The sequence below is a fragment of the Terrapene carolina genome, unplaced genomic scaffold, assembly GCF_002925995.2.
Source record: "Terrapene carolina triunguis isolate 2854851 unplaced genomic scaffold, T_m_triunguis-2.0 Scaffold231, whole genome shotgun sequence".
In the NCBI taxonomy this organism is placed as follows: domain Eukaryota; kingdom Metazoa; phylum Chordata; order Testudines; family Emydidae; genus Terrapene; species Terrapene triunguis.
The window spans coordinates 18,291,552-18,313,526 of NW_020664582.1; the positions used below are offsets into that span (position 1 = coordinate 18,291,552).

At 68.1% G+C, this 21,975-nt stretch overlaps 1 protein-coding gene across 1 annotated transcript in view; it reads left to right on the plus strand.

Annotated features, from left to right (window-relative positions):
- Positions 1 to 1,035: 1,035 nt before the first annotated feature.
- GIT1 (GIT ArfGAP 1) overlaps positions 1,036 to 21,975 on the plus strand; it is a 28,968-nt gene continuing 8,028 nt past the window's right edge. Inside the window, exons 1-14 of the mRNA XM_029912536.1 lie at positions 1,036 to 1,393; positions 11,269 to 11,402; positions 11,880 to 11,992; positions 12,060 to 12,165; positions 13,865 to 13,951; positions 14,578 to 14,708; positions 14,949 to 15,043; positions 15,520 to 15,562; positions 17,016 to 17,064; positions 17,308 to 17,380; positions 20,080 to 20,177; positions 20,566 to 20,677; positions 20,912 to 21,039; positions 21,896 to 21,970. Coding sequence (XP_029768396.1) covers positions 1,342 to 1,393; positions 11,269 to 11,402; positions 11,880 to 11,992; positions 12,060 to 12,165; positions 13,865 to 13,951; positions 14,578 to 14,708; positions 14,949 to 15,043; positions 15,520 to 15,562; positions 17,016 to 17,064; positions 17,308 to 17,380; positions 20,080 to 20,177; positions 20,566 to 20,677; positions 20,912 to 21,039; positions 21,896 to 21,970 — 1,296 coding nt within the window. The 5' untranslated portion in view covers positions 1,036 to 1,341. The remainder of the gene's footprint in view (positions 1,394 to 11,268; positions 11,403 to 11,879; positions 11,993 to 12,059; positions 12,166 to 13,864; positions 13,952 to 14,577; positions 14,709 to 14,948; positions 15,044 to 15,519; positions 15,563 to 17,015; positions 17,065 to 17,307; positions 17,381 to 20,079; positions 20,178 to 20,565; positions 20,678 to 20,911; positions 21,040 to 21,895; positions 21,971 to 21,975) is intronic.

A 21,975-nucleotide genomic window follows, 5' to 3' on the forward strand; every position in this document is an offset into this window, starting at 1 on the left:
GTGACTTTCATCATCAGTAGTTGCTGCAAAACCAAGTCCCAGTGTAACCCGCACACCTCCTGGGTGTGGTGTTTGTCCCATCTAGTGGCACCAAGACCAGAGAGCTGCTGCGTCTGTTTAACAGCCAGTTGGCTTTTACCTCATGCACTAAGCTCCGGAGGGCCCAGGTTCGATCCCACCCACCGACGCCCGGGGTCTGTTGGCGTTACGCCAGGTCAGGCCCTGTTGTGCTAGCTGCTGTGACATCCTGCCCCAGAAAGTGCCTGATCTGGGTGTTGGAGGGGCTGGGCCTGGTCAGGGGCAGCTCTATGTTTTTTGCTGCCCCAAGCATGGCAGGCAGGGGTGGCTTTTGGCAGCGCGCCTGCGGGCGGTCTGCCGGTGCCGCGCCATTGGTGTCCCCGCCGCCGGATTGCCGCCGAAGCCGCGGGACCGGCGGACCTCCCGCAGGCGTGCCGCCGAAAGCCGCCCCTGCCTGCCGCCCTCACAGCGACTGGCAGGCCACCCCCCGCGTGCTTGCTGCGCTGGTGCCTGGAGCCGCCCCTGGGCCTGGTGGGTGGAACGGGGTAGGGGCGCTGTGCACAAGTCCCCGCTGGCACGCTTGCAGCCGGTGCTGGGTGGGGGGATCTGTGGGTAGCATGGCAGAGGGGCGAGGGGAGCAGGAGAAGGTGGCAAATGGTGATGAGGATTTTCCCCACGCATGGGGGGTGAATGGGGAATAGTGGGTGGGGCCAACCTGAGCAAAGGACCCGCCTCCTCCGGGGGGGGGAGGGGGCACGGATCCAGGAACCAGCTAAAGTGGGGACAACAAATACATGGTCAGAGAGGAGTGGGGGTGGGGCTCCAAGGTGGAACAAGGGACGTGGACAGGCCCAGAGGAGAGAACCCTGGACAGCGCCCGCTGCTGCAGGGAGGCAGCCAAGGAGCCAGGGGCAGGCTGGATGGGGAAACTGAGGCACGGAGTAGGCGGGGTGTGACTCAGCCAGGGGGCCAGGCAGTGGCAGAGCGAAGGCTAGAAGAGCCCTGGCTCCTAGCCACGCTGCCCCCCAAAGCTGGGAACAGACCCTGCTGCCCGGCCGGGGGCTGCCTGTGCGCGGAGGCCGGTGCCCGCCGCCCCTGCGCTGTAGCTGCGCGGCGCTGCGCCCCCGTGCGCTCGCTCCATTTCCTCCGGCAGCCGGGCCGGGGGGGGAGCCTGCGCCGAGCCCTCCCCGCGCAGGGGCCGGGCTTGCGCCGCTTCCTGCAGGAGCTGAGCCGTGCGAGCCGCTGGGAGCGGCGGGAGCCCCGCAGAGACCCCGGCCCGGCCCCGCGCTGGCCCAGAAGGCCGCGCCCGCCTCGCCGCTGAGGATGTCCCGGAAGGGGCCGCGGACGGAGGTGTGCGCGGACTGCGGCGCCCCAGGTGAGGGCTGCGGGCCCGGCCTGCGCGCACAGGCTGCGGCGGGGGGGCTGGGCAGTGCCGGGGGCAGGCCCCGCTGGGGCCCCTCGCTCCGGCTGGGCAGTGGGGGGGGGCGCCCCCGTTGTGCGCTAGGGACAGAGGATGTCCGACCCCCCCGCAACCCGCTCTCCACTGGTGCAGACCGCTCGGGGGGGCAAAGGGGGGGTCCTTGCAGGGATCCTGGAGCCCCCCTTGTCTGGGGTCTCTGGGGAGGGGGCTCCCGCCGAGCGCCCCTGCCAGTGGTGCCTGTCCTGGGCACTCGCTCCCGGGCACCGAGCCGCAGGGGGTGGCCAGGGTGGGGGCCCCATCGCACCTGCCCACTGGCAGCCCCACCCCCACCCCGGGATGCCATGGCTCTGCTGCCCGTGTGCCATCGGCAGGACTCCCTGGGGCAGGACTCGGACACGCTGCTCGTGTTTCCCAGACTGCCCCCGAGCCCTGTTTGGGAGCCGGCCCGTCCCCTGGCGTGGGTTTGGTTCAGGGGACGTGGCGGGGCAGAATCAGGCCGACACTGGCTCCTGGCACTGGCCCTGGCCCGGGAGAAGGCGCGTGTCGAACAGCAGTGAGGTCATTGCACTGGCATCGGAGGGACTGTGGTGTCCGAAGGCCCCGTGCTGCATGCCGATGAGCGGGGCCTGCTAGAGCTGCCGTCCATCCGTCTGTCCGTCCATCGCAGTGCCAGGCGTTGGGCTGGAGCGCGGCGCATTAGGAGAGACCAGGTCTGAGCTGCTAGTGGTACCTCCCCTCCTGCAATGCTCCAAGCCATGGCGGTGCAGGCCACAGGCCAAAGCGTCTGCCGTGCCAGTCGGGCATGGCCAGGAGCGTCGCCCCCTATGGCGATGGGGCCTTGGGGGTCCTAGCCCCTGCGAAAGCACCAGCTAGCGAGCCCAGGCCTGGCGTGGCCGGGAAGGGAGATCTCCCGTTAGCATGGTACCTGGCGGAAGGGGCGGAGGTGCAGAGCCCTGGAGTCGTGCCCCGAGGCGGAGTGTGGCAGGGGTTCCTCACTGTGGAACTGGGAACCAGTTCCTTCAATCCGTATCCACGTGAGGGAACGAGTTATAAAATCCGGCGGGGCCACTTCCTGCAGACGGGGGGGCCGGGCGCTTCCCGGGCAGGAGGCGGGCGTGTGCGGCAGCTGTGAGCCTGGCCTCGGGGTGGGCAGGAGCTGGGTGAGTGCCTGGCACACGGGCGCAGTGGCATGTGCGTTCCCAGCCCACTTAGCGTACAGCATGTCTGTTGCCCCCTCCGTTCTGGGCTCCCCTCCTGGGGAGGCACTCGAAAAAGCCCCGTAAGCACCAACAGAGGCAACCCTGGGGTGCCCTCTGGCCTATGCAGTTCAGTGGGATACTGCGGCCCTTGCTGGCTCTGGTACTTACACAGCCCCGTGTGATCTCTCCTGGCCCCTCCAGCAGGCAGGGCTCCTGCCCCGTCGTACAGCTGGGAACGCGCACGGCAGCTCCGGGGTGGAGCAGGACTTGAACCCCCGGCTCGTCCTCACTCCTGAGCATGAGCTGCCCCCATTGCTGGTGACTGTGCAGGAGCCCTGGTCCGTCTCCTCTGTGCTACTCGCAGCATGTGCTTGGCTAGGACGGGCCTGGGGTGTGCGCGAGGGGGGGCTCTGGGGGCTCCTGAGCAGGTGCCCGCTGCCAGGAGTGGTGAGCTGGGAAGAGACCCCCTGCTGGGAGCTCCTCCTGCTCTGGCTACGCGCTGCCGTGGACATGCGGGGCAGGAGGAGGTGGTGCCCAGGGCCTGCCTGGCTGTCCTGGCGCTGGTTAGCACCGTGAGCAGGCGGGGGCAGGGGAGCTCCAGCCACGGCCAGGCCATGTTTCCAGCTGCTCAGGGTGGTGCCGGGCACCATGGGACTAGCAACGTCTGCCCTGCAGCCAGAGGGAGCTGCACGCTGGCACCTGGGGTCCCTGCTGCCCTGCAGTGTGGCCTGGGCGGTGCCCTTCAGGGAGAGGGGCTGCCGGCACCGAGCGGAGCTCCCAGCCGAGGTGTGGGATTGGCCGGGCAGGCGGGGGGCTCCTGGCCTCACTCCCCCCACGTCCGCGCGTTCTGTTCCCGGCGACGCCCGCGAGCACAGAGACATAGATGCAGCCAGTCTCGCTGCCAAGGCCGTTTGTGCCTGTGCCATCTGCGTGCCTGCGAGGTGCCCACGCTTGTCCTTCAGGACATGGGGGAGGGGCGTGACGCTGGCTGTGCAGGGGCGTTCGGCTGGGCTATCGCTTCCTCCCCGTCCCCCGCCGTGGGAGAGAGAAGCCCATGCGTGGGGCACAGAGGAAACCAGCCACGGGGTGGGATGCTCGGAGCCGGCTCCCCCCACCTGCTCCGCTCCCCCGTACCCCTGCTTTATCGCCAGCCGGGAGGTGCCCATGCGCCAGCCCTGGCTGTAGGTGGCACCCAGAGCCAGAGGGGAGCCTGGCTGCTCGCCCCTGCACAGGTAGTGAGCTCCCCAGCACCCTGCCTGGGCACAGCCTGGGGGGCTGTTTCAGTGCTGGAAATAAGGGGGGCCCAGCGCTCTGTGTGGGGACACTGCCGTGGGCAGAGGGCTCATCCCCCATACCCCTCCGCAGCCCGCCAGGAGCAGCCTGCGTCCTTGGGCCATTGCCTGACACTGACGGGGGCCTCTGTGCCCCTTCCAGGTAGCTCTGGGACCCCCCCTGTAAAGTAGTACACCTGCCGCTCGCCCAGCAGCTCCGCCCCCCGCCCCGGGGAGCAGGGCAGAGGCTGGGGGCAGCGCTGGGGGGATGCCGCCTGGGTGCTCCTGGCGTGGCAAGTCAGCAAAGCGCAGCCGGGGCCAGTCCCTGGGCCAAGCTCCTCTCCAGTGCAGCCAGGAAGGAAGCATGGGGAGGGCCTGCTCCATCCGCAGCAGCCAGGCTTCCTCTGCAGGGACAACAGGGGAACTCGGGCCTGGGACCCGGCGCCAGGCTGGGGGGAGGTGCTGCTGGGAGGCTGGGCTAATGCCCCCCCCGGCATTCAGCCCTAGGCCCCATGGTGGGCTGGGTGTCCTGTCACCCCCTGACCCCGGCAGGCCAGGCCCCCATCCCCATTCCACAGGTGGCAGCCCAGGCAGAGCTGCGAGTGGAACCCAGGAGTCCTGCGTTGCCCTGCAGTACCCACTATGCCCCTGTTCTGGCCCCTGGGCCCCGCTGCAGGGTCTTGGGGGGGGTCCCAAAGGGCAGGGGGCAGCAGCTGGCCTGTGTAAACTGCCCCGTCCCTGTGGGTCTGACCCTCTGGGAGGCTGCGGACTAATCCGCCCCACCCCAGACCAGATCCCCCTTCCCCCATCACAGCCCAAAGCGGGGGTGTCTCTACCATGGCATCCTGCTTGTTTCCTTCCCTGCCGGTGCTGCTTGGGCAGAGGGGCTGTCCAGGTATTTGTGTAGGTCCTACAGAATGGGGCTGGGTGGCTCGTTATCCAGCGTGGCTTGGCAAGGAGGTTCCCTGAGTGATCAGTGCCTGCCCCACAGCGTCTTTGCAGGGCTGTGAGGCTGGCGGGGCCTGGGCCTGGCTGCCTCTGGGGGCCGCCCCTCCCCGCTGAGCCGGTGTGAGGCTGGCTGTGGGGGCTGCCCCCTCTCCCACTGGTGAGCCGGCCACGTGGCCATCTCCCGCGTTGGCCAGACCGCGCAGCCTGAGCCATGGCTACCTCCTGGCCTGGTTCGGTCTGAGCCTCCCCAGCCATGGGCATGTCGGGGGCTGATCGCTGGGACCCCAAGCTGCTGGCTTGGGTGGGCCCCTGTGGCCCCCGCACTCATGAGCACTGCACCCCCATGGCAGCAGGGCAGGCGGGTCCCTGGGGGCAGAGACCGGACACGGCCCAGCACAGGGGTTCCCAGCCTGGCAGAGCACCTGGCCGGGGGGGGGAGGGGTCTCCTGTGCTAAGGGGTGGGACTGACGAGGCAGGAACATCCCATGCGCCATCCCTGGGCTTTGCCTGGCACCCGGCGCAGCCGATCCCCAGGCCCATCCCCCCGTCTCAGGCCGAAGGGCTCCTGACCATGCCTGTCAGGGCTCTGCCGTATTCAGGGCCGGCTTTAGGCCGTTTCCCCCTATTCCCCAGAATCGGGCCCTGCGCCTTAGGCGCCTTTTAATTTTTTTAATTTTCTTTACTCACCCGGCGGCGGGGGGCCCGCTCCGGGTCTTCGGCGGCACTTCGGTGGCGGGGGTCCTTCAGTGCTGCGGAAGACCTGGAGCGGGCCCCCCGCCGCCAAAGTGCCGCCGAAGACACGGACCGCCGCCGGGTATTCAAATCGGGCCCCGCAGGTCCTAAAGCCGGCCCTGGCCGCGTTCTCCCACGTCCGGGCGGTGTCAGCCGCGTTACTGTGTCATGGGGTCTGCAGGGGGAAGCAGCAGCCTGCAGGATCCCCTTTCCCTGCGACCAGCTTGCCCGGAGTGCCCTGCTGGCGGGGGCGCGTGCTGGCTGGTGCACAGGGAAAGGGGATTGGGGGGCTCAGTCTGTGCCCAGGGGAAGTCTGGCTCGTGGGCTCCCGCCTCCCCCAAGCATTTGGGAGGTGCCAGCCTGCTGTGGGCGCTGCCACAAGCCAGGGGCCTGGGTGCACTGCAGAGCCACCTCTGTTGGCATCGGCTTGGGCAGCGGAGGGGGCTGGAGCCGGCACTGCTCCCCCCTCAGGTTCTTTTGTGATGAATTCACCCCCGTCTAGTGACCAGACCAAACCCGCTTCCCTCAGCCCAGCACCGGCCGGACTCTGGGATCCGCCTGGGCTGTGGCTGCTGCAAAGGCTTTGTCCTGGGCTAGTCAGGCCTGTCACGGCCACCCCTGCCAGCCCCTTCCCAACCCCCCTCTCTGCTGGGGCTGGGGCCGGGTGCCAGCGCTGGCTCCTGGCCGGGCCCTGTGGGGCAGAGCACGGGGGCTCTGGCCCAGTGCCTGAACAAGCGGCTTCCCCAGTGGCTGGTGGGCCCGCCCGGCGGTGCGTGGGCCTGTGGCTTGTATCTGACTGGCCCAACTCGCTGGGATTCGAGCCCAGCCGGGGGCTCTGAGCTGGGGCTGCAGCTTCCCCCGTGCCCAGCACGTGCTAGTTGCAGGTGCACTGTGGTTCTGGGCCGTGGGGCTGGGTCGGGGCGTGGCGCGCGGGGCTGCCTTCTGCAGGGCACGGTGCCGACGGGACGGGGGGAGGTCAGTGCGGGCAGGGTGGCTGGGTGGGGCATGGCACGCGGGGCTGCCTTCTGCAGGGCACGGTGCCGACGGGACCGGGGGGGTGGTCAGTGTGGGTCGTGGGGCTGGGCGGGGTGTGATGGCAGTGTGGGAGCTGGGCTGGGGTCTTTCCCCTGGGCCCCCGTGTTGCAGTGGGGCAGCCCCTGGCTGTCCGGACGTGCTGGGGTCCGTGCGCTGCTCCGGAGAGCTCTGCCGGGACCCCAAGGGCTGCACTCGGGACTTGGGGGGGCCATGGGAAGGCAGCCCCACCCCCCCTTGCTCTGGCTCTTGCGAGGACACGGTGCCCTTGGCTTGTGACTGTCTCCTGTGCAGCAGCGCGGGGCACATGCAGGCCGGGCTGGGGGCCGGAGCCACCCGCCCGCTGAGCAGAGCTCCAGTCAGGGCACCGTCCCCTGCACTTCTCCGGCCGTGGGGGAGCCCTGGGTGCTACCCCCTCCCCCCAGCCTAAGGCAGCTGAGCAGAGGGCAGCATCCTGCCTCCAGCTGTCCCTGGCTGGCTGCGTGTGCTGGGGCTGCGGGAAACCTTGCCCTCCTCTCGCTCTGTCCCCCAAGCCTGGCAGAGCTGAGCTCAGACCCCGTCCCCTTTGCTTTGCAAATGGGTGGTTTGAACTTTGCAAGCAGCATTTGCATAACGTGTCTCTCCAGCTCCCAGCAAGCCTGGGTCGGGGGCCAGACTGGGCCCCACCGGTGCTGTCCTGCAGACTGGAGCAGCTGGATGTGTGTGGGAGGGGAGCCTGGGTGGGGATTGTGGGGCACTGCCAGAACTGTGGGGGCAGGGCTGGGGGGCAAGGGCAGGGCTGGGATAGAGGGGCTGTGGGGCGGGGCCAGAGCTGTGGGGAGGTTCCAGCACAGGACAGCGGTGGGAGGGGAGGCCCTGGCGCTGAGCAGGGCACACCCGGGGGGCGGGGGGAGCCGTGGCTGGTGGGGGCTGGCTCCTGCTCCAGCTCCAGCACAAAGCTCTCGTTCTCCCAGTGACCTTTCCGCAGCCGTTGCGACCCCCGGCCTGGCTCCGAGGGAGGTGGCCACCCCACCCCCACAGTCCCTGTGGGACCTGCCCCGTGCCCTAGGGAAGCCCCTATGGGTGCAGCCCCCAGGCGCCGCCCTAGCCAGGGACTCCCCTTGGCTGCCATCCCCCTTCCCAGGAAGCTCAGGGGGCTGCCCCGGGAACCTGCTCTGCTCCCCACTGGCCGTGGGGCTGCAGCGGGCTGGGGGGGCACTGGGCGCTGACGCACGCTGCAGGAATCAAGGCTCGCAGGGGGAGGGGCGGGCGCTGCTGCAGCTCAGCGAGCCGGGAGGCTGCCAGGGGCCGTGCCGGGCACAGCGGGGCCGGCCTGGCATGCGGCCGCCAGCACAGAACTGCCTGGGGGGGCAGCGTAAACGTCTCCTCCCCTGGGCGGCAGCAAAGCTGGGTATGGGGGGGCCAAGGCTGGGGTACTAGAGTGTCACCACAGTGCCTGCAAGCCCCAGCCGTGGGCCAGGGCCCCCCATGGAGCCAGGCTCTGTGTAAACACAAAAGAAAACGCAGGGGCTGCGGGTCGGGACTGAGGGGCACCGGCAGAGCTGGGGGTGGGGTGTGGGGAGCCCAGGGCAGGGCTAGCAGGGGCTGCGGGTCGGGACTGAGGGGCACCGGCAGAGCCTTTGCGTGCCCCTTAGTGGTAGAAGAGGGCCCGTCCGTGGGGCTGGGAGGGTGGATTCCCTGCCCCTCACCCTAGGCCTGGCGAAGTGGGGCAGTGCCCAGCGCCATGGGTCGGGTGAGGCCGAGCCCGTGACAAGCGGTTGGCTGCTCCCCTCACACGGCTCTCCGGGGCCCTGGGGGAGCAGCTGCATGCTGGGATCCAGGCTCTGGCCTACTCGCGCCCTGCCCTGCCCCGGGGCAGGCCTGCCAGAGCTGATGCCCGGCTCTGCCGCGTGTGAGAGAGCTGGGCCGGGTGCCCCCCGAGCGGGGGCCGGGCACCGGCTCTGAGCCGCAGTGCTCGGCATCTCAAGCGGCCTTTTGTTCTCGGCGAGTGCCGTCGCCAGGACAAAGGGCTCCATTCCGGCTGGGCTGGGGGAGGGGCTGGTGTTACCATGGGGGCTGTGAGGGGAGAGGGGCACAGGAAGGCTCAGGGGTGGGGCAGTGGGGCTGTTCCCCTGGGAAGGGGGCAGTGGCACAGCACCATGGGGCAGGCTGCCTGCTCAGTGGCCATGCTGGGTCCCCGCCCGCTGGGCATGAGGCCGACCCGTTTGGCTCCCAGGCACTGGTTACCCTGGCTGTCCAGCCAAGGCGCTTCGAGCCTGGGCCTCAGGGCTGGCCTGCGGGGGGGGGGGGTCGGGCACAGCTGAGAGCCTGGTGCCGCCTGCGCCAGGCACACGGGAACACTACTGCTGCTGGCTGTTGGCACGCCCTGGCAGAGCTCTGTGGGGTGGAGCCGATCCCAGGGGACCGGGGATAGACGTGCCTAGGAGAGGGCAGGGGCTGGGCTGCTGGCCCATTCCTCCCCATGTATCCCGGGCAGGGGCAAGGCGGGTTTCTTTGCCCACAAGCGGCTGGTACCAGGGTCTGAGCACAGGGCTGGGAGCCATCCCCTTTCTCCAGCTGCTGAGAGCTCCCCCCTGCCGCTGCGTCCCGCACCCGGGGCTCCCCACACCCCTCGCTGATGCTGTCTGGGGCCCCCCGGCACCTGGTGCGGCCCTGAGGGAGCGACATGTGGGCGAGGAGCCGGGAATAGCTCTGTGCGTGGGAGGCTGCCGGGTGGGGGAGGGCGTGAAGCCGGCTGGGCTCTGAGCTGGCAGAGCTGCTCTGGGATTGGGGGTGCAGGCCCGACTGGGACCTCACTCGTCTCCGGTGGGGGTACTGTGTGCACTGATGGGGGGTCCCTGGAGAGCGCAGGCCCTGAGAACAGGGCAGGGCTCCCAGCAGTCCCTTGCAGCGAGCCGTGTCTGTGCCCTGAGCCCCCTGGGGGGGGGTAGGCAGCTCTGGGGGGCCGAGAGCACATAGCTCCTGGGGGTTTAACCTGGGCAGGGGCTGGATGGGAGCGGCCGGGCGGCACTGGGTGCTCTAAGCCCTGGCCTGTGAGTAGGCGCCAGTAGCCAAGAGTCTGGTTTGAGGGGGTGGGCCGTGGTGGGCATGGGGGGGCCTGTCCCAGGCGGTGCTAGCTGTGCCCTGGAGGCGCTGGGCTGGGCTGCTCCTGCGTGGCTAATGAGCTGGGGCTGGGGGGCTGCGGGGGGTCACTGAGCGCGCAATCGGCCCCTCTGCGCCCCCGTGGATAGCTGGTGGCCATGCAGCTCGGGGAGCCTGGCCATGGGGTGCGGGGGCTGCTCTCTGCCCTCCACCGCACGCTGCCCAAGCCATGGGGCCCCTGCAGGGTCGGCCTTCCAGGGAGGCTCCCGTCTCTAACGGTGGAAAACCCAAGGCCTGTCTGAGCCAGCGGAGCGCTGCCCTGGGGCTGGTGCCTTCTGCTTGGCTTGGCCATGGATGGGCACCTGCGCTGGGGGGCGCTTCCCCTCCGGTCCGGGGAGCGGGCGCAGTGCCTGCTGGTGGGTGCGCAGGGCTCATCCCCTGGGACTGCAGAAGGCAAACCAGGGCCACTCTCCCCGGTCCTGACGCCCCTGCAGAGCCACGCTGCTCCCTGCCTGGGGTGTGCCTGCCCTGCCCCCCGGCTCCACTTGGCCCCAGCATGTGCGCGGGCCCTGGGCAGGGCGAACAGTCCCTGCTCCCAGGCTGCCCCAGGCCTGGTGCCAGGTTGCTAGGGGAAACCTTAGGGTTTCCCTAGCTACTGGCTGAGCCCCTTAGCTGTAGCTAGGGAAACCTTAGCAACCGTCCCCATGGCAGCCGATGGGGGGAGCAGGTTACTGACACCCCCAGACAGCAGGGCGGGAGGGGTAGGTGCCCCTGGAGGTGAAGAGCAGAGCAGCGCGGGGGGAGACGGTGCCCAGGACTGTCCGGGCTCTGCACCTGGGGGAGAGGCATCGGTGCTGCCCCGCTGGCATATGCTCCAGCTTCCTCCACGGTCTGTCCGCTGCAGCCCCCTGGGCGCCCCCCTGCCCATTCGCTGCACTTGTGCCCACCCCAGAGCGAAACGCCCCAAGCAGCTGCCCTCGGGGTCGGGGCTCAGGGCTGCGTGGCCCTCTCTGGCTGCTGGCCACCCATCCTGGTGCCCGCTGTGCCTGGTGCCAGCCGAGGGGGCAGTACCTTCTGCCTGTCCCTGGGTGCTTCACAAAGCCTAATTAAACCTCACACTGAGATGGGACTTGTCCCCCGTCACACAGCGAGTCAGTGTGAGAGCCTGGATAGAACCCAGGAGTCCTGGCTCCCAGCCCCTCCGCTCTAACCACCAGACTCCACTCCCCCCCAGAGCCGGGATAGAACCCAGGAGTCCTGGCTCCCAGCCCTCTACTCTAACCCACTCCCCCCAAGAGCTGGGGCATTCATTCCTTACTAACCAGCTTGTCTGGGGTGCTCAGGCCTCTGTGTCCGAGTTCCCAGCTGCCATGTGCCCGGTGTCCGCCCCGGGTCTCCACCTTCGGGGCGAGGGCCCAAGCGCTCATGAGGAAGGTCCCCTCCTGCCAGGCTGTGCCCTGGCCTGGCCCAGCCGCCGAGCCCTTGGCAGATGTTCCCGGTGGGTGCTGTGGTACCGGCGAGTGCCAGGCCTGCGGAGGGGCGTCTAACCCATCTCCTGCCCCCGCAGACCCCGGCTGGGCCTCCATTAACCGCGGCGTGCTGATCTGCGACGAATGCTGCAGCGTCCACCGCAGCCTGGGCCGGCACATCTCCATCGTCAAGCACCTGCGCCACAGCCCCTGGCCCTCCCCGCTGCTGCAGGTGGGTGGGGGCAGCGCCGGGGGGGGAGGGGCGCTGGGGGTCAGCAGGGGTCTCTGTGCGGCTCCCCCTCCCCCGGCACCGCCCGTGGGCGCACAGCCTGATGCAGCGTCTCCAGGAGCGGCAGGTGGTGGGATTCTTCCATGTTACATCAGCCGCGACTGGTCCCCTCCTGGATTGCCGGCCCTGCCTTGCCAGCGGGTTTGTGCCCACGGCTTCCTGGCCTGACCCCCGCCCGGCCTGTGCCGTCCCCTCCCCCCTTCACGCTGCTGGGGGATTGTTCATATTATTTGTATTGTGTGGATTTGTAGTGCTGATAAAGTTAGTGACCTTTCCCTCTTCCCCACCCAGCTCTGCTGGTGCCCCTCACTCCCGACCCGCAGCCCCCCGCCAGCCCGGCCCCGGGTCTCCAGTGGCAGAGCTGAGGTTTGGCTGCCCAGTTCTGTGGGTCAGTGAGGTGCATGGCGCGTCTCTCCCCAGATGGTGCACACTCTGGCCAGCAATGGTGCCAACTCCATCTGGGAGCACTCGCTGCTGGACCCGGCGCAGGTGCAGAGCGGGCGGCGCAAGGCCAATCCTCAGGACAAAGTGCAGTAAGTGTCACGGGGGTGGGGGAGGGGCTAGCCCGGCACAGTCTCACCCTGTCCCCTCTGTCCCCAGCCCCACCAAGTCCGAGTTCATCCGCGCCAAGTACCAGATGCTGGCCTTCGTGCACAAGCTGCCCTGCCGTGACGACGATGGCGTCACCGCCAAGGACCTCAGCAAGGTAGGGGCCCTGGGGGTGCTGAGCCCCAGGGCTGGATCCCAGAGGGGAACGCCCGGCTGTGCTGGGAGCATGTCCACCCCTCTCTAGCCTGCCACGCTGGGCACTGTTGGGGGCAGGGGGTCCTCTGTGCCCTCCCGCGGGCGCTGGGGTGGGACTGGCACCGGTGGGCCCAGGTTCGAGTCATGCAGCGTTATCAGGGCGCCTGGGGCTGCCCCCAGTGAGACCGTCCCAGGGCAGCTGCTGCTGTGAACAGACCCCAACCCCTGCTGGGCCCTGGGCTGGGGCAGCCTGTCAGCGGCCTGGATCCCCAGTGCCGTGCGCTGCCCGGCCCGGCCCTGCCTCTCCCAGCCAGGCAGGTGCAGTTCCAGGCCCTGAGACCCTCCCCTAGCCCAGCCCCTCGCACGGCTGGTGCTGCTGGCCCAAGCCAGCCCAAGGGCCCTGTGCCGGGTTGGGTCCCAGAACCCCCCCTTGGGAGCTGCCACCTGATGTGCTGGGGCCAACCCTGAGCCCGTTTTCCCTGGCAGCTCGGGACTTCAGTGTCCTGCCCGGTTTGAGCCAGACACGCCAGCCTGCTGCAAACCCAGACCCAGGTCTGAACCACCTTCCCCGAAAGCTGCAGGCTTAACTGAAAGCAGCTTAAGAAGTGCTCCTGTCTCCAACACCCAGATACCCAGCTCCCAATGGGGTTCAAACCCCAAATCAATCCGCTTTACCCTGTATAAAATGTATACAGGGTAAACTCATAAATTGTTTGCCCTCTATAACACTGATAGAGAGAGATGCACCGGTGTTTGCCCCCCCCCCCGGTATTAATACATACTCTGGGTTAATTAATAAGTAAAAAGTGATTTTATTAAATAAAGTAGGATTTAAGTGGTTCCAAGTAATAACAGACAGAACCAAGTGAATTACCAAACAAAATAAAATAAAACCCGCAAGTCTAAGCCTAGTACAGTAAGAACCTGAATACAGATAAAATCTCACCCTCAGAGATGTTTCAATAAGCTTCTATCACAGACTGGACGCCTTCCTAGTCTGGGCCCAATCCTTTCCCCAGGTACAGTCCTTGTTCCAGCTGAGGTGGTAGCTAGGGGATTTCTCATGACTGCAGCCCCCTTTGTTCTTTTGCACAAGGCAGGAATCCTTTGTCCCTCTCTGGGTTCCCACCCCCTGCTCAATGGAAAATCACCAGGTTAAAGATGGATTCCAGTTCATGTGACATGATCACATGTCCTGTGAGACTTCATGCCTTCATTCTTCCCAGCCTGACTCTCAGGAAGGCTTGCAAATAAACAGAGCCATCCACCCTCAATTGTCCTGGTCAATGGGAGCCATCAAGATTCCAAACCGCCATTAATGGCCCACACTTTGCATAATTACAATAAGCCCTCAGAGTTATCCTTCGTATTTCTACTTTCAGATACAAGAATGATACATACATACAAATCGGATGATCACACTCAGTAGATTATAAGCTTTGTAATGATACCTTACAAGAAACCTGTTGCATGAAGCATATTCCAGTTACGTTATCTTCACACTCATTAGCATATTTTCATAAATCATATAGAGTGCAATGTCACAGGCTCCTCCCTGGGGCCAGGCGGGTGGTGGGCGCCGTGCCTGGGGGCAGCGGCAGGTCCCCAGGAGGCAGGTTCTGCTGGGCCGGGCAGCTGACGCTTTGCTGTGTCTCCTCTAGCAACTGCACTCCAGCGTGCGGACGGGGAACCTGGAGACCTGCCTGCGCCTGCTCTCGCTGGGCGCCCAGCCCAGCTTCTTCCACCCGGTGAGGCTTGGCCGGGGGCCTCTGCCCTGCAGCGGGGAGGGGAAGGGGTGCGGGCTCTGGGCCCTGTTGGCTCAGGAGGGCAGCAGAGGTCTGGCTGGGGAGGGTGGGGAGGTTGTGGTGATGCCACGTCTCCGTTCCTGTGCTGGCACTAGGTGGCTGGGGCAGACCCGGGCACCAGGGGGCAGCAGCCTGGCATGGTGCCGGGGTTCCCGGTTCACTACTGCAGCAGGGGGCGCCTCCTCGCAGCCCCAACACCAGCCCCAGGGCAGGCCAGCCCCTAGTGTGGCGCCGCACTGCCCCCTAGTGCCCAGCGCCAGGACTGCTCCGGGAGGGGCAGAGACCAGTGACCATGTGGGGGCTGGGGGAGGTTCCCTAGAGCGGCCAGTGAGGGGGACCTCAGAGCCAGGCACCCCGTGGTTTCCATTTTCACTGGCAATGGGACAGCTCACTCCCGACCCGCAGCCCCACTAGCCTGGCCCCGGTGCCCCCCCTCCCGACCCGTAGACCCCGGCCCCGGTGCCCCTCACTCCCGACCCACAGACCCCGCTAGCCCGGCCCTGGTGCCTTTCTAGTGGTTTGGTGCTACGTGCCAGTTGCCCTTGTCTGACTGCCTTGCCCTGCCCTAGGAGAAGGGCACCACCCCACTCCATGTTGCTGCCAAGGCTGGACAGATCCTGCAGGCTGAGCTGCTGGTGGTGTACGGTGCCGACCCTGGGGCGCCCGATGTGAACGGCAGGACCCCCATCGACTACGCCCGGTGAGTGTCAGGGGCTGCCCGGCAGCAGGACCCCGGCTGGCTGCCCTGGAGAGGCCTCGCACGGACCCTGTCCAGTGACTACAGTGGCCCACGGGCAGCACAGAGGCATCCGAGTGGGTTGCTGGGGCCTGGAGCCTCTGCCGGCCAAGTGCAAAGCAGCCGTGCCAGTGCCCCCCAGCGGGCGACCTGCGGGCGCTTGGCTGCCCTGCTCCTGGTCTGACCTCTGCCCTCCCCCTGCAGGCAGGCGACCCAACACGAGCTCGCGGACCGGCTGGTGGAGTGTCAGTACGAGCTGACGGACCGGCTGGCCTTCTACCTGTGCGGCCGCAAGCCGGGTGAGTGCGGGGCCCGGGGGAACCCCGGGGAGGGAGCAGCGCCCCATGGAGGGATGTGGTCGGGGGGGAGGGGCCGCGCCCCAGGGAGGGATGTGGGCGGGGGGAGGGGCTGCGCCCTAGGGAGGAATGTGGGCGGGGACCTGGGGTCGATGGGGGACAGCAAGCAGAGGGGCAGGCGGGTGCTGCGTGTGGGGCTGGAATGGGGCCCGTGGGGGGCTCTCGCTGGAGCTGGGGGGCTCTGCCTGCAGCACTGGTTGATGCCCTGCTGGGCGTGCCCCAGAGCAGCGGCTGCAAAGGGGGACGGTGATGCCCTCAGGGTGACGCGGCCCAGCAGCCTCCAGGGCCCTGTGGGGCGCAGTTGTGGGGCTCATGGCCGCACCCATGGCAGCTCCCCGTTACCACTCCCCCGCCCTCGTGCCAGGTGTGGGGGCTCCGGGCAGCGCCCGGCTAACAGTCGATGCCGTTGTTTTGCACAGACCACAAGAACGGGCACTACATCATCCCACAGATGGCAGACAGGTGAGCGCCCCCCCACCCCGCTCTGCCACTGGGAGCCCCCCAGTGTGAGGGAGGAAATGCTGCCACCCTGTGGACACTGCCGGAATTGCACCTTGCTCCCACTGAGCCGCGCAGGGGGTGGGGAGGGGGCAGCAGCGTGGGTCTCCCCTTCCCCACTAGCCCGCATCTTCCGTGCATTCTGGGCTGGGTCGATGGTCTGGGACCTGGCCCCCTGCCCCGAGTGCTCTGCCCTGCCCTGGAGAGGGGACACTTGGCCCCACTGGGGTCCTGCCAAGGGGCAGTGCCAGCCTCCCCTGCCCCGGAGCGACCTAGCAGCATCGGACCCCTCACCCCCCATCAGGGGCGGGCTGGTGCAGGGCTGTGGCAGAGACGGTACGGCTGCCCCGTGGATTGGAGTTTGGAGCCTCCTCGCAGGGAGGCAGAGGGCCCAGGGCCTCCTGGTGGGGCTGCAGCTGGGGCAGGCGCTGGACTCGCCTGCAGGGGGTGCTTTTCTGGTTCCCGTGGCCAGTGCCAAGCCTGCCACTCCGCTCCCCTGGATGTGTCTCTTGAGTGGTCCCTGGCGTGGGCGCTGCCCACGGGGCAGCGTGGTGGCTGGATCCCCATGTGTCGGCCTGTGAGAGCACTGCATGGGGGCTGTGGGACAGGGCAGGCATGGCTGTTGTGGGCGTGGCTGCTAGTGTGTCTACGGCTGTTGTGGGCGTGGCCATTGTGCGTGGCTGTGGGCGTGGCCATGGCTGTTGTGGGCATGGCTGTGGGCGTGGCATGCCACTCCTGCGTTTAACGCCCTCCTTTATCCTGTTCTCCCTCCGCTGCCTTCTCCGGAGTACAGGGCGCGCCCAAAGGGCACGGCGCAGAGGTATTGTTCCCTCCGCTCTGGTCTGTAGCGTCCGGGTGTGACGCGCCGCTGGGACCCGCTAGGCTGCCCCTCTCGCTGGCTGTTGGCCTTAACGTGCTGCCAGCTGGTTGAGTCTGTGTAGTGGCAGGAAGGGGTTGATAGAGGTGGGGAGTAGGGGGCATGGTGTGGCCTCCCCAGCCACCCACAGCCCTGCCGGTGCCCCTCACTCCTGACCTGCAGCCCCCTGTTAGCCCAGCCCTGGGACCCCCCACCCACCCACAGCCCTGCCGGTGCCCCTCACTCCCGACCTGCAGCCCTGTTAGCCCAGCCCTGGGACCCCCCACCCACAGCCCTGCTGGTGCCCCTCACTCCCGACCTGCAGTCCCCTGCCATTCCTTTCCTGACCCACATCGCCCTGCCGGTGCCCCAGGTCTAGCCGTTCATCGCCGCGGTGTCTGGTGGGTATGTCGTGTCGAGGTGAGCCGAATGCCGTCTGTGGCCATGCGGCTCGCCCCATTGCCCGAGGGCTTGTGGGTGCCCCGGGGGGTGGCTGGCGGGCGGTGTGGGCCAGCAGTGACCCCTCTTGCTTTGTCTCCCGCGCGCCCCCGGCTTGTGCAGCCTGGACCTGTCTGAGCTGGCGAAAGTGGCGAAGAAGAAGTTGCAGGCGGTAAGTGGGGCTGGGGGCTGGGCCCCGCTGGGGGGGACCCTGGCCTGCAGCAGCTGCCCCTCGCAGACCAGCTGCCCTGGGACGGGGCTGATCCCAAACCCTGGGAACCCCCCCACCCCCATGGGTCCCTGGTGCCGAGGGAGCTGGAGCTTGGCGTGGGCAGGACCAGGCCGAGGGGCTGCTCCGACTCCATCCCCTCCCGTCCTGCCCCGCCCCCCGTGACCCGCTCATCTCTGCTTCCAGCTCAGCAACCGCCTCTTCGAGGAGCTGGCCATGGACGTGTACGACGAGGTGGACCGCAGGGAGAACGACGCCGGTGCGTGGGGGGCAGGCAATGCCGGGCCGGGGGTGGGGCGATGCCAGGGCAGGGGGGACGCCGGTGTGGGCGATGCCAGGGCGAGCGATGCCAGCGCGAGGGGCAGAGGGCGAACGACGCCGGTGCGTGGGGGTGTGGGTGATGCCAGGCCGGGGGCTGGGGGTGGGCCGATGCTGCCGCTGCGCTGTGGGGGGATGGGGCTTTGGGGAGCAAGGGATGGGTTTGGCCCAGGCTCTGGGCCTAGCTGGGAGCCCCACAGTCTGCAGCCTGGCCCCTGAGGCGCTATGTGTGGGGCTGCTCCTATGGGTGCTGGGGTGCTCCCTATGGATGCCAGCGGCAGGGAGTGCCCAGACCCCTCATCCCCCCACGCCCAGCCCGGCTTGGGTCTGGCTGTGAGCCCCAGCCCTGTCACTCCCGTCCCATGGGCAGGGCCTTGGTGTGCCCTGCCTGGCTGGGTGGCGCAGGGGGCGTGCGGCTCTGGGTGTGTGTGTGTGGAGAAAGCTGCCCCCCCAGCGCTCTTGCTCGCTGGGCTCCATGCTTTGCAGAGCAGAGGGGAGTTGCGGTGCCCATCAGGATGGGTCTATCCCCAGGTGCCCCCGTAGCAGAGCCGGGAATGGACTCCAGGTTCAGTTCAGCGGAACACGCTCCCGCGGCACACCATGGCTGGCTGGCAGGTTCCTCGGCTCTGCCAGGCCTAGGCGGGGATCCCTCGGTGTCCGGGTAGCGGGATCCCAGTGCCCAGGGCATAGCCCGGCTGGTGCTGCCCCGGCCGGCCTGGGCCCAGGTTCTGGGCTGCTGGGGTCGCTCAGCTGGGGGCGCTTTGGGGGGGCTCCAGCTGTGATGTAGCTCAGCTGCCCTGAGCTTGGGGGTCGTGGTGCAGGGGCCCCGCCCGAGCGGCCTGCGCAGGTGGTGCCAGCGGGCCCCAGAGACCATCTGCCCCTCTCCGGCACGGCGTGCACTGCTGGGCCAGAGGTGCTGGGCCCGGCGCCAGGGACCGGAGAGGGCTTGGCTGGTACGAAATGCCTCCCTCAGGGCCAAGTGACCCCAGGGATCCCTGCCCCGTGCGGCCCCCAGCACCCCCTGGCTTGTGTGGGGTAGCCCAGCGCTGCTCCTGGCCGGGGGGCTCTAGAACTGGCCGGGTTGCTGTGGCAGGAGTCGGGCCCGGGAACTCTCCAGTGGATGGGGCAGGCCACGGTGCCAGCGCCTGGCGCAGGGTGCCCATGAGCCAGCCAGGGCCGCTGCTGCGCCGCCCTGGGGCCAGCCCTTCCCGGGCGCGGGGGAGGCGGCGCTGCTGGGGCCTGGCCAGGATGTGGCTCAGACACTGCGAGCAGCTGGCTCCCTCAGCCGGGAGCTGGGCCCGCCCTCCTCATTCCTTGGCAGCCGCTGCCTGCTGGCTGGGCTGGGCGGGGGGGCTCCTTCCTTCCACAGGCCGTGGGCTCCAGCGGGGCTGGGCAGGGCCGCGGGGGCCGGGCAGCCATCGGGCAACGCTCGAGGTGGGTCTGGGGGTTCCCACGCGGGGAGCGACTGGCTGCACCCCAGCTGCAGGGCCCTGGGACTGGCAGGGGGCTGGGAGCAGCCGCAGGGGTGGGCGGGTGTCTGGGGGGTGAGGAGTGGGGGGCGGCGGGGGCTCCCCTCTGGGCTCGGGCTTGCGGCTGGGGCTCCAGCCTGGCCCTGTGGGCTGCTTTGCCCCGGGTTCCCTGCAGGCGATTGCCCGAGCGGAGGCTGCTGGCACCCGCTTGGCGGGACAGCCCTGGCTGCTGCTCGCTGCCCAGGGCGTCAGGCCGGCTGCCAGGGGGCTGGGCCTCGCCCCCCCACCCCCGCTGTCCAGGCCCAGTCCCCAGAGCAGGGTGGATGGGGGGTGGCCACAGAGGGGCCCAGCTCCCTCGGAGCGAGGCAGACTCCCTGGTGCCAGCGGGGGGGGGGGCGACGGGATCACTCCGGGCGCTGTCAGGGGCGTCTGGGACACGAGTGAAATCCCCCATAACCCAGCCTGGCAGCCCCATAGGCACCTGGGGGGGACGGGCGCTGGTGCCTGGGAGAGGGGTGCAGTGAGCTCCCCACCTGGCCGCGCTGCCCGGGGGCCATGCTCTGGGCTTGGCATTCTCCAGCTGGTGCTGCCACATCGCTGCATGGCTCGTGTCAGACTGGAGCGGGCCGGCTCCTCCCTCTGCCCTGCTGGCTCCCGCTGGCCTGGGCGCGTGCTGCTCTCCCTGGGCCCTGCCCGCTGGCCGGGGCTGAGCCAGCAGCCTGTTCTCTGGGGCCCTGGGGCGAGTCCCAGCCCAGCTCTGGGCGAGGGGCCCCTGGCACCGGGGTCTTGCACTTGCCTGGCTCAGCAGTGGGGCTTCCCCTTCCCTGTGCTGGGGGCTCCTGGCTGGCAGGAGGGGGTGGGGGGGCCCCTGAGCCTACCCCAGGGGGTGTGTCAGCAGCCTGGCTGCTGGATGTGCCAGCTCTGGGGCTGGGCGGGGGGCCCTCTCGGGGCACTGGGGGTGCCGGGAGAGATAGTGAGGTCGCCAGGACTCCTGGGTTCAAACCCTGCTCTGTCCCTGGCTCACTGCCTGGGCTGGTCCAGGCCTTCTCTGGGTCTCAGTTTCCCCCCAGTGCTGCTCCCGCGGGGCTGGGGCCTGTTCCGGGTGCGTGGGGGGGGGGGGGGGCAGGGGCATCGAGGTGCCCGGTAACCGCTGCCCGTCTGCTCCCTGCAGTCTGGCTCACGACGCAGAATCACAGCACACTGGTGACGGAGCGCAGCGCTGTGCCCTTCCTGCCCGTCAACCCCGAGTACTCGGCCACGCGAAACCAGGTACGCCCCGCCCCCCGCCAGCAACACCTGACAGGGATAACGGGCACACCAGCCCCGACCCCCAGGGCCTGGCACCTCCCCCGTGCCCCTGGGGCTGGGGGTCCAGGCGTTGGGCCGGGGCCTCAGGGGATCCCCTTTGCATGATCCCAACTCTGCAGTGCCCCTCACTCCCGACCCACAGCCCCTCTCCCAGCCCTGGGCTCCCCCCTTCACAGCTCTGCGGTGCCCCTCACTCCCGACGTGCAGCCCCCTCGGGCAGTGGACGTGTGCTCGCTGTCCTGCCCCGGGAACAGCCGGACCAGCCTCGCGTGTGGTGCTCGGTGCCGGGCAGCAGAGAGCGGGGCCCCAGGGGTGCTGCAGCCCATCTCACCCCCTCTCCCTCCTCCAGGGGCGGCAGAAGCTCGCCCGGTTCAACGCCAGGGAGTTCGCCACCCTCATCATCGACATCCTCAGCGAGGCCAAGCGACGGCAGCAGGGCAAGAGCCTGGGGAGCCCCACAGGTGAGTGGGGGGGGAGAGAACTCCCTGGGGAGGGGGAGGCCAGGGAGGATGGTGGCGTCCCGGCTGCCGGGGGGGAGAGGGGGGCTGGGCAGAGGCTTTCTCCTCACCATGGCAGCCCGGCTGCGGGGCGGCATGACCGTGGTGCCCCAGCAGTGGGCTGGCATTGGCTAGCTGTGGCTCTCTGCCCCAGTGCATTGTGGGTGCTGAGGCACTGGGACTCCCGTTTTCCCCCAGACACCATCGACTACCCGGTGCGGAGCCAGAGCGACCCGGACGACCAGCACGACTACGACAGCGTCGCCTCCGACGAGGACACGGACCAGGAGCCTCTGCGGAGCGCCGCCCGCAACAACCGCGCCCGGGTGAGCCCCCGCGCTGCCCCCCTGGGCACCCCTACCACCCGCCCGCAGCCCCCTGCTAGCCCAGCCCTGGGCTCCCTGTGCCGGGTTGGGTCACAGAGACCCCCTTGGGACTGCACCTGAAGTGCTGAGACTACCCCAAGCCCATTTTCCCTGCCAGCTCGGGACTTCAGTACCCTGCCTTGTTGAGCCAGACACGCCAGCCTGCTGCAAACCCACACCCAGGTCTGAACCACGGCCCCCAGAAGTTGCAGACTTAACTGAAAGCAGCTTAAGAAGAGCTCCTGTCTCCAACACCCAGATACCCAGCTCCCAATGGGGTTCAAACCCCAAATAAATCCGCTTTACTCTGTATAAAGCTTATATAGGGTCAACTCATAAATTATTCGCCCTCTATAACACTGAGAGAGAGAGATGCACAGCTGTTTGCTCCCCCAGGTGTGAATTATTTCCTCTGGATTAATTATTAAGTATAAAAAGTAGGATTTAAAGTAGGTTCCAAGTAATAACAGACAGAATAAAGTGAATTACCAAGCAAAATAAAACAAAAACACGCAAGTCTACGCCTAATACAGTAGGAAACAGAATACAGATGAAATCTCACCCTCAGAGATGTTCCAATAAGCATATTCCAGTTACATTATATTCACACTCATTAGCATATTTTCATAGAATCATATGGAGTGCAACGTCACACTTCCCCCCAGCCCCCCGCTAGCCCAGCCCTGGGCTCCCCCTGCCCCCCACCCCGGAGGTGGCTGGGGCCGGGCCGGCGTGGGCCGGGGGTGGCTGGGGCCGGGCTGGCGCGTGCCGGGGGTGGCTGGGCCCTGGGCCCCGTGCTCAGTGGCTCTCCCCGCAGAGCATGGACTCCTCGGAGCTGTCGGACGGGCCCATCACGCTGCAGGAGTACCTGGAGGTGAAGAAGGCGCTGGCCGCCTC